This window comes from Mytilus edulis, chromosome 9 (genome assembly GCF_963676685.1).
Source record: "Mytilus edulis chromosome 9, xbMytEdul2.2, whole genome shotgun sequence".
In the NCBI taxonomy this organism is placed as follows: Eukaryota; Metazoa; Mollusca; class Bivalvia; order Mytilida; family Mytilidae; genus Mytilus; species Mytilus edulis.
The window spans coordinates 38,887,517-38,899,996 of NC_092352.1; the positions used below are offsets into that span (position 1 = coordinate 38,887,517).

The 12,480-nt window shown below is 33.1% G+C and overlaps 1 protein-coding gene across 1 annotated transcript in view; it reads right to left on the bottom strand.

Annotated features, from left to right (window-relative positions):
- Positions 1-1,580: 1,580 nt before the first annotated feature.
- LOC139488288 (putative ferric-chelate reductase 1) overlaps positions 1,581-12,480 on the bottom strand; it is a 47,939-nt gene continuing 37,039 nt past the window's right edge. Inside the window, exons 4-6 of the mRNA XM_071273786.1 lie at positions 7,593-7,700; positions 6,424-6,574; positions 1,581-2,230 (exon numbers count right to left, since the gene is read on the bottom strand). Of these exons, the coding sequence (XP_071129887.1) occupies positions 2,076-2,230; positions 6,424-6,574; positions 7,593-7,700 (414 nt within the window). The 3' untranslated portion in view covers positions 1,581-2,075. The remainder of the gene's footprint in view (positions 2,231-6,423; positions 6,575-7,592; positions 7,701-12,480) is intronic.

Sequence of the window (12,480 nt, forward strand, 5' to 3'; positions counted from 1 at the left end):
TTAAACATGTTTATGAGATCTCAACCCTCCCCTATATCTCTAGCCAATGAAGAAAAGTAAACGCATAACAATGTATTAATAATAAGTTATTTTATACAACACTCAGTTAGGTGCGAGATCAAGATATATTTGAATTATCGTTCAAGGTTGTAAATCTTTTTTTAACAACAACACAATGCTATTTTCTAATTACAATTTAACTGGTTGTTGTCATTGATATGTGTTACATTTATAGTATTCGCACACAAAGGGTACTTTTCTTTCTTATTTACATATCTTATTCAGATATCGAATTCACATTTATCTATACATGTTCTTAAATATGCATTCGCCGTATCATTTTTTAACAGCATATTTAAGTTAAATGACCCTTTTCTACCGAAAAACATTAATTTATCTTATAATTAAGAATCACTGGGGAAAAGAAAAAAAAAACCCAACAAAATAACAACATAAGAAATATTAGTTTTTTAAAAAACTATTTTATTAGTTAAAAATCAAATTCTAATATAGAACCCTCAAAGAACAACATAAAGTGTATAATAATATATAATATGCATATTTGTTCATAGTTTTTATTTCTGTTACTATATAATAATATATCTTAATATAATATACAAAAAAAAAAATATTATTGCAAAGCCTGAAAACAATTTATGTCTAATGATTTGTTAGTATTGATGAAAACTCCGCCGTAGAGACATAGCTGCTTAACAGGGAGTGAATTTCTTTCTAACCAAAATGTTGTTAACGTTATTAAAGTAGAAACAAATGCATTGTTAAAACAGTGAGTGACCCTGTTTGAACTGTCAAAAATGTAAACAAATTAATTACGCGGGAAAATAGCTTCTGAAGAAGATTTTTAAAACACACAGGACTTCTGTCCATTAACAATTTTTATTGTCAATTCTTCGTCTTCATGAGATGAATGTAAAATATAAGCACTAAATGTAAGGCAGGCATATATATACCTAATATACCTAAATTTGAGTAATTGTTGACATTATTTTGAGTTATGACAATCAGGATTATACCTCTTTCTCTTTTGTCAGAATAAATCTTTTTATTAGTGGGACAAATGTGAATAGATAATTGATTTAATGGTAAAATAAGAAGGAAATGCAGAGATTGTACGAATAAACGACGAACGACAAACTGTAGACATATTTTTAGCGAGTGTATAGTTCTATTTTATTCATTGTTCTTTAAATTATCGACTTTGATTGGTCTGGACGAGATGGTAACATACAAAAAATTTGTCACCCGCTCAGTCATGTGATAGAGTAGATTAACACCCTCGTATTAACCAATCAAAATATGGCATTTTAACGTGAAGTATAATATAAACAAAATGATTTAAACGTGTGCTTGCTGAACAGTTTGTACCATTTGGGTTAGAAAGAAATGCATTCAGGGATTTGTTTTTAGATTTTCCCGCTTAATTAGCAAGATAAATGGCAATTAAAAATGAATAAATAAATGAATAAAATCACACATGCAAGTAAGAATTTTAAAATTAGAAATACAAATTAGTTAAAAAAACCAAAACCCAAATACATGATCTATGTATAACAAAAAAACTAAATTGAATATTTCATCGTTGCTAATAAGTGCTTTTTAATGTTGACTCTGATTCACATTAACCAATTAAATAGATAGATCAACTGTTACGGACGTCATGTCATCAATATTAGACACGGCATAGCATAGCCTTCATATGTAATCATTTTGAGAGAACAAATTTCCTCTATCTATGGTGATGAATAAACTCAGCATAGATACCAGGATTAAAATTTTATTTTTACGCTAAACCCGCGTTTCATCTACAAAAGACACTCGAATTAAAAAATGCCAAACAAAGTACAAAGTTGAAGAGCATTGAGAATCATTATAAAGTAAATATGATATGGCTTTTTTCAATATCGCATACTGTACATGTATCGACCAGCAACCAATAAGATTCCTTGAGCAGAGTTAATGGGGTTGTATTGGTGTCTCATGTTGATGCGGGCGTAATATTAAAAAGCTAAATGATATTCGTTATCAATCAGACGTACTTCTATTTTTGATAGTATTTACATGGAAAACAGTACAATTTGAGAGACGCTTAACATGATCAATATTGATGTGAAAGGTTTTATTATCGCCACACCCCCAGCGAGATCCTGTGTCGCCTGAAAGCTCACCAATACAGCTGTTTTGTCAGTAAATGTATGCTGATTTTTGGTTCCTGAAATTCAAAAAAAAAGAATCAAATTAACATTGATTTATGACCTTGTGTAGAGTAGAAAGAATATAACTGAGCAGGGGAAAATTGAAGTGTAAGGCTTAGGGAATTCGTTTTAACGAGTACATCATCAGAACTAAGACAAAAATGTCAAAATATCAAACCAATATTGTGGTTCCGTTATGGATCTTCGGTAAGAGTGCAAAAGGCATGGGTTCAACACCCAGAAAGGTAAAACATATAAATGAACTTGAAAACTTTCCCGTTAAGCACGCGACATTATAAATGAAATAAGAACAACGCCTAATTGGTTGACCAATATCAGAATAATGTGTCTGGGAAGGCGGACTGTTATTTTGTTTGCTAGTATGTAAAAAACGGCTGATCTTGTCACTCTAGTTTAAAGCAGGGTTCATATTCTTCTCGAACTGAAGAATAATCGTCTTCCCTATCAATTTAATTTACCGCTGCTTGAATGTTTAACAGTCAATCTTTAACATTATGAAAAAAACATCCATACATCCATTAAAATAGTTATCAAAGGTACCAGGAGTATAATGCAGTACGCCAGACGCGCGTTTCGTCTACATAAGACTCATCAATGACGATCCTATCAAAATATTTATAAAGCCAAACAAGAACAAAGTTGAAGAACATTGAGGACCCAAAATTCCAAAAAGTTGTGCCAAATACGGCTAAGGTAATCTATGCCTGGGATAAGAAAATCCTAAATTTATCGAAAAATTTTAAGTTTTGAAAACAGCAAAATTAATAGAAATGACCACATTATTGATATTCATGTCAACACCGAAGTGTTGTATACTGGACTGGTGATACCCTCTGGGACAAAACGTCCACCAGCAGTGGCATCAACCAAGTAGTGTGAATAGTTATCAAAGGTACCAGGATTAAAATTTAGTACGCCAGACGCGCGTTTCGTCTACATAAGACTCATCAGTGACGCTCATATCAAAATATTTCTAAAGCCCAAAAAGAACAAAGTTGAAGAGCATTGAGGACCCAAAATTCCAAAAAGTTGTGTAAAATACGGCTAAGGTAATCTATGCCTGGGATAAGAAAATCCTTAGTTTATCGAAAAATCAAAAGTTTTGAAAACAGCAACATTTATAAAAATGACCACATTATTGATATTCATGTCAACACCGAAGTGTTGACTACCGGGATAGGGATAACCTTTTGGACAAAACGTCCACTACCAGTGGCATCGACCCAGTGGTGTAAATAGTTATCAAAGGTACCAGTATTATAATTTAGTACGCCAGACACGCGTTTCGTCTACATAAGACTCATCAGTGACGCTTATATCAAAATATTTATAAAGCCAAACAAGAACAAAGTTAAAGAGCATTGACGATCCAAAATTCCAAAAAGTTGTGCAAAATACGGCTAAGGTAATTTATGCTTGGAATAAGAAAATCCTTAGTTTATCGAAAAATCTAAAATTTTGAAAACAGCAAAATTTATAAAAATGATCGCATTATTGATATTCATGTTAACACCGAAGTATTGAATACTAGGCTGGTGATACCCTCGGAGACAAAACGTCCACCAGCAGTGGCATCGAGCAAGTGGTGTAAATAGTTATCAAAGGCACCAGGATTATATTTTAGTACGCCAGACGTGCGTTTCGTCAACATGAGACTCATCAGTGACGCTCATATCAAAATATTAATAAAGCCAAACAAGATCAAAGTTGAAAAGGATTGAGGACCCAAAATTCAAAAAGTCGTGCCATATACGGCTAAGGTAATCTATGCTTGGGATAAGAAAATCCTTAGTTTATCGAAAAATCTAAAGTTTTGAAAATAGCAAAATTTATAAAAATTACCACATCATTGATATTCATGTCAACATCGAAGTGTTGCATTGACTACTGGGCCGGTGATACCCTCGGGGACGAAACGTACATCAGCAGTGGCATCGACCCAGTGGTGTAAATAGTTATCAAAGGTACCAGTATTATATTTTAGTACGCCAGACGCGCGTTTCGTCTACATAAGACTCACCAGTAACGCTCATATCAAAATATTTATAAAGCCAAACAAGAACAAAGTTAACGAGCATTGAGGATCCAAAATTCCAAAAAGTTGTGCCAAATACAGCTAAGGTAATCTATGCCTGGGTTAGGAAAATCCTTAGTTTATCGAAAAATCTAAAGTTTTGAAAATAGCAAAATTTATAAAAATTACCACATTATTTATATTCATGTCAACACCGAAGTGTTGAATACTGGGCTGGTGTAAATAGTTATCAAAGGTATCAGTATTATAATTTAGTACGCCAGACGCCCGTTTCGTCTTCATGAGACTCATCATTGACGCTCATATCAAAATATTTATAAAGCCAAACAAGAACAAAGTTGAAGAGCATTGAGGACCCAAAATTCCGTACAGTTGTGCCAAATAGGCTAAGGTAATCTATGCCAGGGATAAGAAAATCCTTAAAGCGCGCGGCTTGTGGTTTATAAATAAAGTACCAATATTCCACCTTTGAATTAGACAATGCAAAAAAACAAAGTAATGACATAGATCCTCCTTAGAATATCTTGTCCCAACTTGTAATAATATGGAATAAAAGTTCTTTTTTAAGAAGAATTTACTAAGCTACAAATAATACGGGAACTAACTAATTTCTTTTTTTTATTATAGCATTTGACGTTATCATCATTTTCGCCTTCTGAATCAGCTTTTTGTGATTTACTTTATTGTAAACAGATGATATGTCATTTCTCTTATTCTCTTTAAATTGACGCATTATCGTCTTTAATATTAATCAAATGACCCCTTCTTGGATGTTAAAGAGCCAGTCTCCATCTATCTTGAAAAAAACATCCATTCATTTAATAAACAACCTACTCATTGTTTGAAAAAAAAACCAATATGCCACCTTTGAAGAGGAGGGGTTGAAAATGTCCTGATCCCAAAATCCCGGGCTTAAAAACATGAAATCCCGAGGTTCCGAATTTAAAAATAAATAAATCTCGACATTTCGAAACTCGAAAAAAGAAATCCCGGATTCCGAAAGGGTCAATCCCGAAATCCCGAGCTTAAAAGCACCTGATCCCGATGTCACAAAAAAGGTCCTGCCCCCTTTGAATAAGTACATGCAGCAAATCCATTATAATGACAACGACCTCTTTTAATTTTATAGTATTAAATCATCAGTATATGGAATAAAACGTTTTTAAAGAAGAATTTACGAAGCTATAAACTAGCTAATTTCTTTTTTCATAGCATTTGACAGTTACATCATTTTCGTTTTCTGAATTACCATTCAGTGATTTACCATACTGTAAACTGATGATCTGTCATTTCTCTTATTCTTATTCGAGATAATTCTGACGTACGATGGCCTTTTGAAATTTCTATGAAACGTCATGAAAAAAGGCGACCATGTCTAATGGCGTCAAATATAAAGAACACAACTGTTTGCAAATTTTTGAAAAGGAATGATAAAAATCAGAGAAACAGGTTCCACCACTGTAACTCGTGTAGAACGATTAATTTAACACTCAACAGTTAAATTAACCTATTTAAAAAGCTGGACAAACCGCGCGCTTTAAATATCAGATGAGTGGCAATATCGTAACACAGTTGTTGCAATACTTGATTCTACATATTTCTGAAGGCAGGGTAGAATCACATAAGCAACAGGACGCCACATGTGGAGCAGGATCTGCTAACCCTTCCGGAGCACCTAAGATCACCCCTAGTTTTTTGGTGGGGTTCGTGTTGTTTATTCTTTAGTTTTTTATGTTGTGTCATGTGTACTATTGTTTGTCTGTTTGTCTTTTTCATTTTTAGCCATGGCGTTGTCAGTTTGTTTTAGATTTATGAGTTTGACTGTCTCTTTGGTATCTTTCGTCCTTCTTTTATGTACATAACAATAAAGACGGGTGTTTGAGAAATGTCAAGCAGTCACAATAACTTTATCAGTTAAAAAAGCAGGGATCCAGTTAACCAATAAAAAGGTTGAAATGACGTCAGTATTCAGATTATAGTTAAAGAGTATTTATGGTACTGGAAATGATATGGATCAAGCGCGTTAGACAACTATATAGCAGAGACCAAATTACGTAAATGTAAGCAATTATAGGTCACCGAACGGTCTTTTAGTCTAACAATGAGCAAAACCCATAGTATTTTACTTATAGAAACGAAGAAATTGTAATGTACCTCCTGAGAGTGTCCCTTTTGCAAACAGTATATAGTAGTCAGTAGTAAGATCAAAAACCTCAGCGTCAGAGTTCGTGTTGGTTCTTGACAACTCACATGTCAGAATGTTGTCGGCATAAGTTGCTCCGGTAGCTGTTAAACCATTTAGTGGCTGAAATAAGACGAACACAAAGCCATCGTTGACATTTTTTAAAAGAAATATCAGTCTAACATTACATGTATTAAAATTACAGTATTCAATGAACAAATGACGACAGGAGCTATCTTTTCTTGATGGTGTATATGTTCCTATATTTCTTTTATGAAACCAAAATAAGCATATTTTAATCGTTTTATAAAAACAATTAGCATGTTTATTAAGTTTTTTCCCGTTTGATCTTGCTCTAGTGTATGGTTTGAAGCAGTATCTTCTTGTTTTTGCCATTTCAGGTCCCATCTTACGAGTAATAGAAGTTCATATATGTATTTGAATATAAGACTAACACAAAATAATAATAATTTCATTTTCTATATTGTTATATTGTAATACTACTAGAGATTTCAAACAATTGATGAACACGTCAAGATCACAAACCAAGTACCAATATTTTTATTTACTTTGAAATTGATACTTTGGATTGCAAATATATATAGTTTGAAGGACCAATGACATTTTTTTTTTGAAATACGCATATTGTTATTGATAAAGCTTTGCCGAAATCGATTATTAACTGTTGAGCGATAATTGCGGTGTGTTCGAATCATACATTAATAACTAGGTATGTCTTCTATTTTTCTTTAACAATCCGTTGGATGAATTTGACTTTACCAGCAGTTTATGTTGCAAAATATGTCATGTCAGAAACTGCTCTTTTGTCGGATTGTTGTCTCTTTGACATATTCCCCATTTTCATTCTCAATTTTATGTATGTATACTGAAACATATGGAATTTGTTTTTCTCATCACTTGTATCCCCTATCGTGTCGATACATCTATTGTTATCTCTAAACTTCTTTAAATTATGTTATGTTTTAGAGAATTTATAAGAAGTGGTGGATTCGTTATCGATAAATTTTTTAGCGAGTGACGTTTGTTGCAAGTGAACCATCTTTTTCGAATCCACTACTCCTTGTAAACTTTTTTTGGTAAGATTATGAATTCGATAGAACTATTCTGTTGTGAAACTTACACTTGATACAACCGAATTTGTATTTCCTGATGCAGCATTATAAGAATTCTCTGGATTAAACGAAGCACCGCTACTTGTCATAAGGCATGATGTTACACTGGCATTTTGCTACAACCAATAATAATAACATTATATTATATATGCACTTCGAGAAATGAAGTATTTGCTAAAACAAAGAAAAATATGAAATAAAATTTACTTCAGAAAAACAGACACCATTGAAGGTTTAAACAAATTTGATAAGAAAAAGTTCAGATTTTTTTTAAAAGCAGCTAGAAAAAGATGCAATATTGATAAGCAAATAAATGCAAAATGTTGTTTTATTTTATTATTTTCAAGTCATTATGACTGTAAGACGAAGACTATCAATAAAAGCGCTGCTCCTTTTCTTTTGTTTTTTCTTTCCATGTGGGTGTAGCAATTTTGTGTTTGATTGATACACCACATCATTAGTTAGAGTAAGAAACACTATATATAATGTCTCTTGACGTAAGATACCATATAACCAGTATTTTGGTGGGAACTTATGAGTAATCACTGTATATTATTATATCTGTGAAGTCTTATTTTTTTTCCACACAAGTTAAACTTGAATAAATACACGGAGTACGTATGCATAAAGCTACTTAAGTTAAGGTTTTCTTTAGTAAACACTCCAGTTAATGATAGTTCTCCCTTTTCCCTAAATAGTATGCATGAAACTTCTTAAACTTGATATTTCCTTAGTAAAATTTTAATTGGTTAAGTTACGCCCACAACACTGTAGTCCTATGCATAAACTTAGACAACGCCTTATATTATGGAGGTACCTTAAATTATAAAAAAAATCGAAATAGATGTTTTGCTCAAAAAGGAGGTACAATCTGCCAAATAATAAGTAAATAATAATTTCAGTATAACATTTTGTTTCTTTATAGAACGAACATGAAAGTTTTTCTAAAAAAACTCGTATCATTCACAATATAAGAGATAACATTGGGTAGCTGTATAAATACATCATACCCCTTTCTTTCAAGCTCACTATTAAATGTGTATTCCGAAAATTCACTATTCGAACTCGAATGAAATTCATACTATTATACCATTATTTGTCTTTAAATTCATTTTTACGCACATGCTTGAGCATTATGTTGTTCAGATATACAATGTTTTACATTAAGCTTAGGTTCACGATTTTTACTGCCGTCCTTGACAGGACCATTCCTGATTAAAATTTGTCAAAGGTCTGATCAAGACCCTGTGAATTTTGGATGTTAATTCAAACTTTAATTAAAATTTGTAAAACAAATAATTTGATCACGACAACAATCAGATATTGTTCAGGAAGCGTCGATGTTCAACCGTTTCCAAGCGAATTTATCACGATAATCCCGTTCTCAATCCGCTTCTAATTTAATTTGTATCTATCGCCTGGTTAAATTCGGTCGAGTCTGTCACGACTGCGTCCCGATTCTACCGAATGCAATCCGACAGAGATCGGACAGTAACCAGATAGTGAACCGACGCTGACGGAAGTTATCCGTTCGAAAACTGTCGACATACTCGGGATGATCAGGTACTGTCGGAACGTAATCCTATCACGGTCCGCTCTATCGCATTGCAAACGGCTTTGTCTGGTCCCAGTCGTATTGTATTCTGTAATTGTCGGGACTCTGACGTGGGTATCATTGACGAATTTCGTATTAACAACGGGACTATTCCGGAACGGTTTCGGCAAAAACGGTTCGCAATCGAAAAGATCTGGATGCAATCTGGACTCAATCGGCAGAAAAACAGCAATGAAAATTTCTCCATATCATTCCCGTTCCACAGGACACCGTCCAGAATATACAGAACATTGTTAGGATTTTGATCCGATACAGCAGAATTTGACACGACATAGGCACGATTGTAATCCGACTAGACAAATTCGGCTGAGTTTCCCCGAATGTTACAGGACGCACCTAACTGTTGGGGTGCTTTGCCGAACTATTCCAACCCTTCTCGACCCGCAGGAATCTGTTACGAACGTAAACGACTGCGTTCAGACAATGATAGGACGATAGTTATCCGATTTTTTCACTTTTCGTGTCGTATCGCTGTCTGATCTCAAACGGGAGCAATAATCGGCAATGTGTGAACCCCGCTTTACCTGGCATCAAATTAGTATGAAGGAGGTCATGTAAATCTGTATGCACGCAAAATTGTTATTTTCTTGTGGAAAAAGAGGGAGGGATGTGTTCAATAAAATACAGTGTAGTTTCTATAGAAAATTAAAAGTTGTATCTAAAAGGGAAATTGATGTTGTTGTTGACAGAGTATTTTGGTATGGGTCATGCAAGTCCTTCTCGAAATATTTTTTGATAATTGATATTTTTTTTCAAAAATCATTTTTTGCAGATTTTAGTCATGTTAGGCATTTATTACTTCGTAAAATCTTGAGAAAAAATATCTTAAATCATATTAATTGATTGAAAAGGAAAAAAAAACAAATATTGTTCCTTTATTGTTACAGTTAACAAATATGCTCCCTATGTATTATTTTTAGTAATCTGATGTGCAGTAGTTGTCGTTTGTTTATGTAATGTATACATGTTTCTCGTTTCTCCTTTTTTACATACAGATTAGACCGTTGGTTTTCCCGTTTGAATGGTTTAACACTTGTTATTTTGGGGCCCTTCATAGCTTGTTGTTCGGTGTGAGCCAAGGCTCTGTGTTGAAGGCCGTACCTTGACCTGTAATTGTTTACTTTCATAAATTATTATTGGGATAGAGAGTTGTCTCATTGGCACCCAAACCACATCTTTCTATACCTAATTATTAAGGCCGTTAGTTTTCTCGTTTGAATTGTTTTACATTGTCATTTCGTTTTTTTTATAGCTGACAATGCGGTATGGGCTTTGCTTATTGTTGAAGGCCGTACGGTGACCTATAGTTGTTAAGTTCTGTGTCATTTTGGTCTATTGTGGAGAGTTGTCTCATTGGCAATCATACCCCATCTTCTTTTATTATATTAACTAATAGAAATACTGCTTAATAGTAAAACTATTTTGTTATTTAATGTTTCCTTCAGATTATTACTTTTTAAAAGCTTGAGATTAACCATTTTTTACTGAGATGAAAATATAAACAAAGAAATGAAGTAAATTGCATGGATGGTTTAAAAAAAACTTAATAATAATGAATTTAACGATATAAAAATTAGAACTTCACTCCAAACCTTCAAATAGGCAATTAATTTTGAAACAAAGTTTAAAATATGAATAAAGTATACTTTGCATGTTGAAAATGCATTACAAAATATCTTCCCATGCACTCATTCTCACAAAATGATTAAAATATGATAAAAAATGCCCAAATTGTCATTCCTTACACTTTGGACATTTATTCTTGTTACGCATTCTTAAATCAGTGTTGATAATCGAACAAACTTTTGTACGGATAAGCATATGCGATGAGGTAGCACATACCAAACAGTAATAAGAGAGAGGCTCCGATAAAAGATTTCACTAGTTACTAGTAAGTAAAGCCTTGGTAATTCAATGCATACTACTGAAGAATGTCACTTAACTGTGGGAATTCTAATGAAATCTGAGTTAAGGGAACAATTAACCCTTTCAATTTCCGCCAAATAAGGCCTAAACATATGGAGCAGACACTATCCTAATTCAATCGAATAATATTGCATTCGCTCCAACGTTCATACAAAGGTCATTTCGGATCAATATAAAAAAATAATATTGAATATAACCAAAAAAAAAAAAAAAAAAATATTAAGCAATTTTGTCTTCTTAATTCACATGGTATCTTTCCAAAATTTACGTGACTTACGGGAAAATGTGAAAAAATACAAAATTCTTTCAGAACTCTAAACCTTGTATGGGCAATTTTTATCCGCTAATAGGGTATAGTTTTGGTGTTTAAAAGTCAAAATCCAAGTGTGAGAGAAACAAAAGTTGCCATTATTTAAATAAGAGGAATTACGTGCCATATAAATCGAAAGGTTGAAGCTCGTAAATAAACTCATCATAGATACCAGGACTAAATTTTGTATATACGCCAGACGCGCGTTTTGTCTACAAAAGACTCATCAGTGACGCTCGAATCCCAAAAAGTTAAAAAAAAAAAAAAAAAAAAAAAGCCAAATAAAGTACGAAGTTGAAGAGCATTGAAGACCAAATTCCTAAAAGTTTTGCCAAATACAGCTAAGGTAGTCTATACATTCAACAAAACAGATTTTAGCATATGTTTTTTTCATCCAAATCTTATTTCTGACACAGTTGTCTGGCTAAATCAAGTCATTCCAACAGCAAACATTTTGCCTTTTCAAGTGAAATCCAATAAATTATCAATTATAACTTGGTGTTGTGGTCCATATCGGATTGTAGCAATTGAAAAATGAGGGAAGAGGGTATAAATAGGTATAAAAATTATTTTAAAACAAACTCTAATTCTCTTAAAAAGTAAAATCACAAAAATACTGAACTCCGAGAAAAATTTAAAACGGAATATTTGCATGTATTGGGGACACTTTTTGAAATTGAAAGTGAAGTTGAGTTAAAATACATTTAATGTAGGAATTTTTTTTCACCTCAGGCTAAGAGGTTCAAACACGCATTCTTCCTGCTGTGGGTTGGTTCAGATTTCCACTGCACCACTAGAATACTTGTTTAAATGTTGAAAGTGTAGTAGATGATTAAAGGCATCAGTAGTATGGGTTGCACGGTAGTATATATATTTTCTACTCCTGACACATCCCACAGCTTGGGAAAGTATTTACAGTTAATACTGTTTTGTTTGTCCAATCCCACTGTTCAGATACATTGACTTAAGCTGGGTACACAAAAAACCAACCTAATTCCGGTATATACATAACACCGACTCACCTATTCCGCTGTTCGAAAGTCAT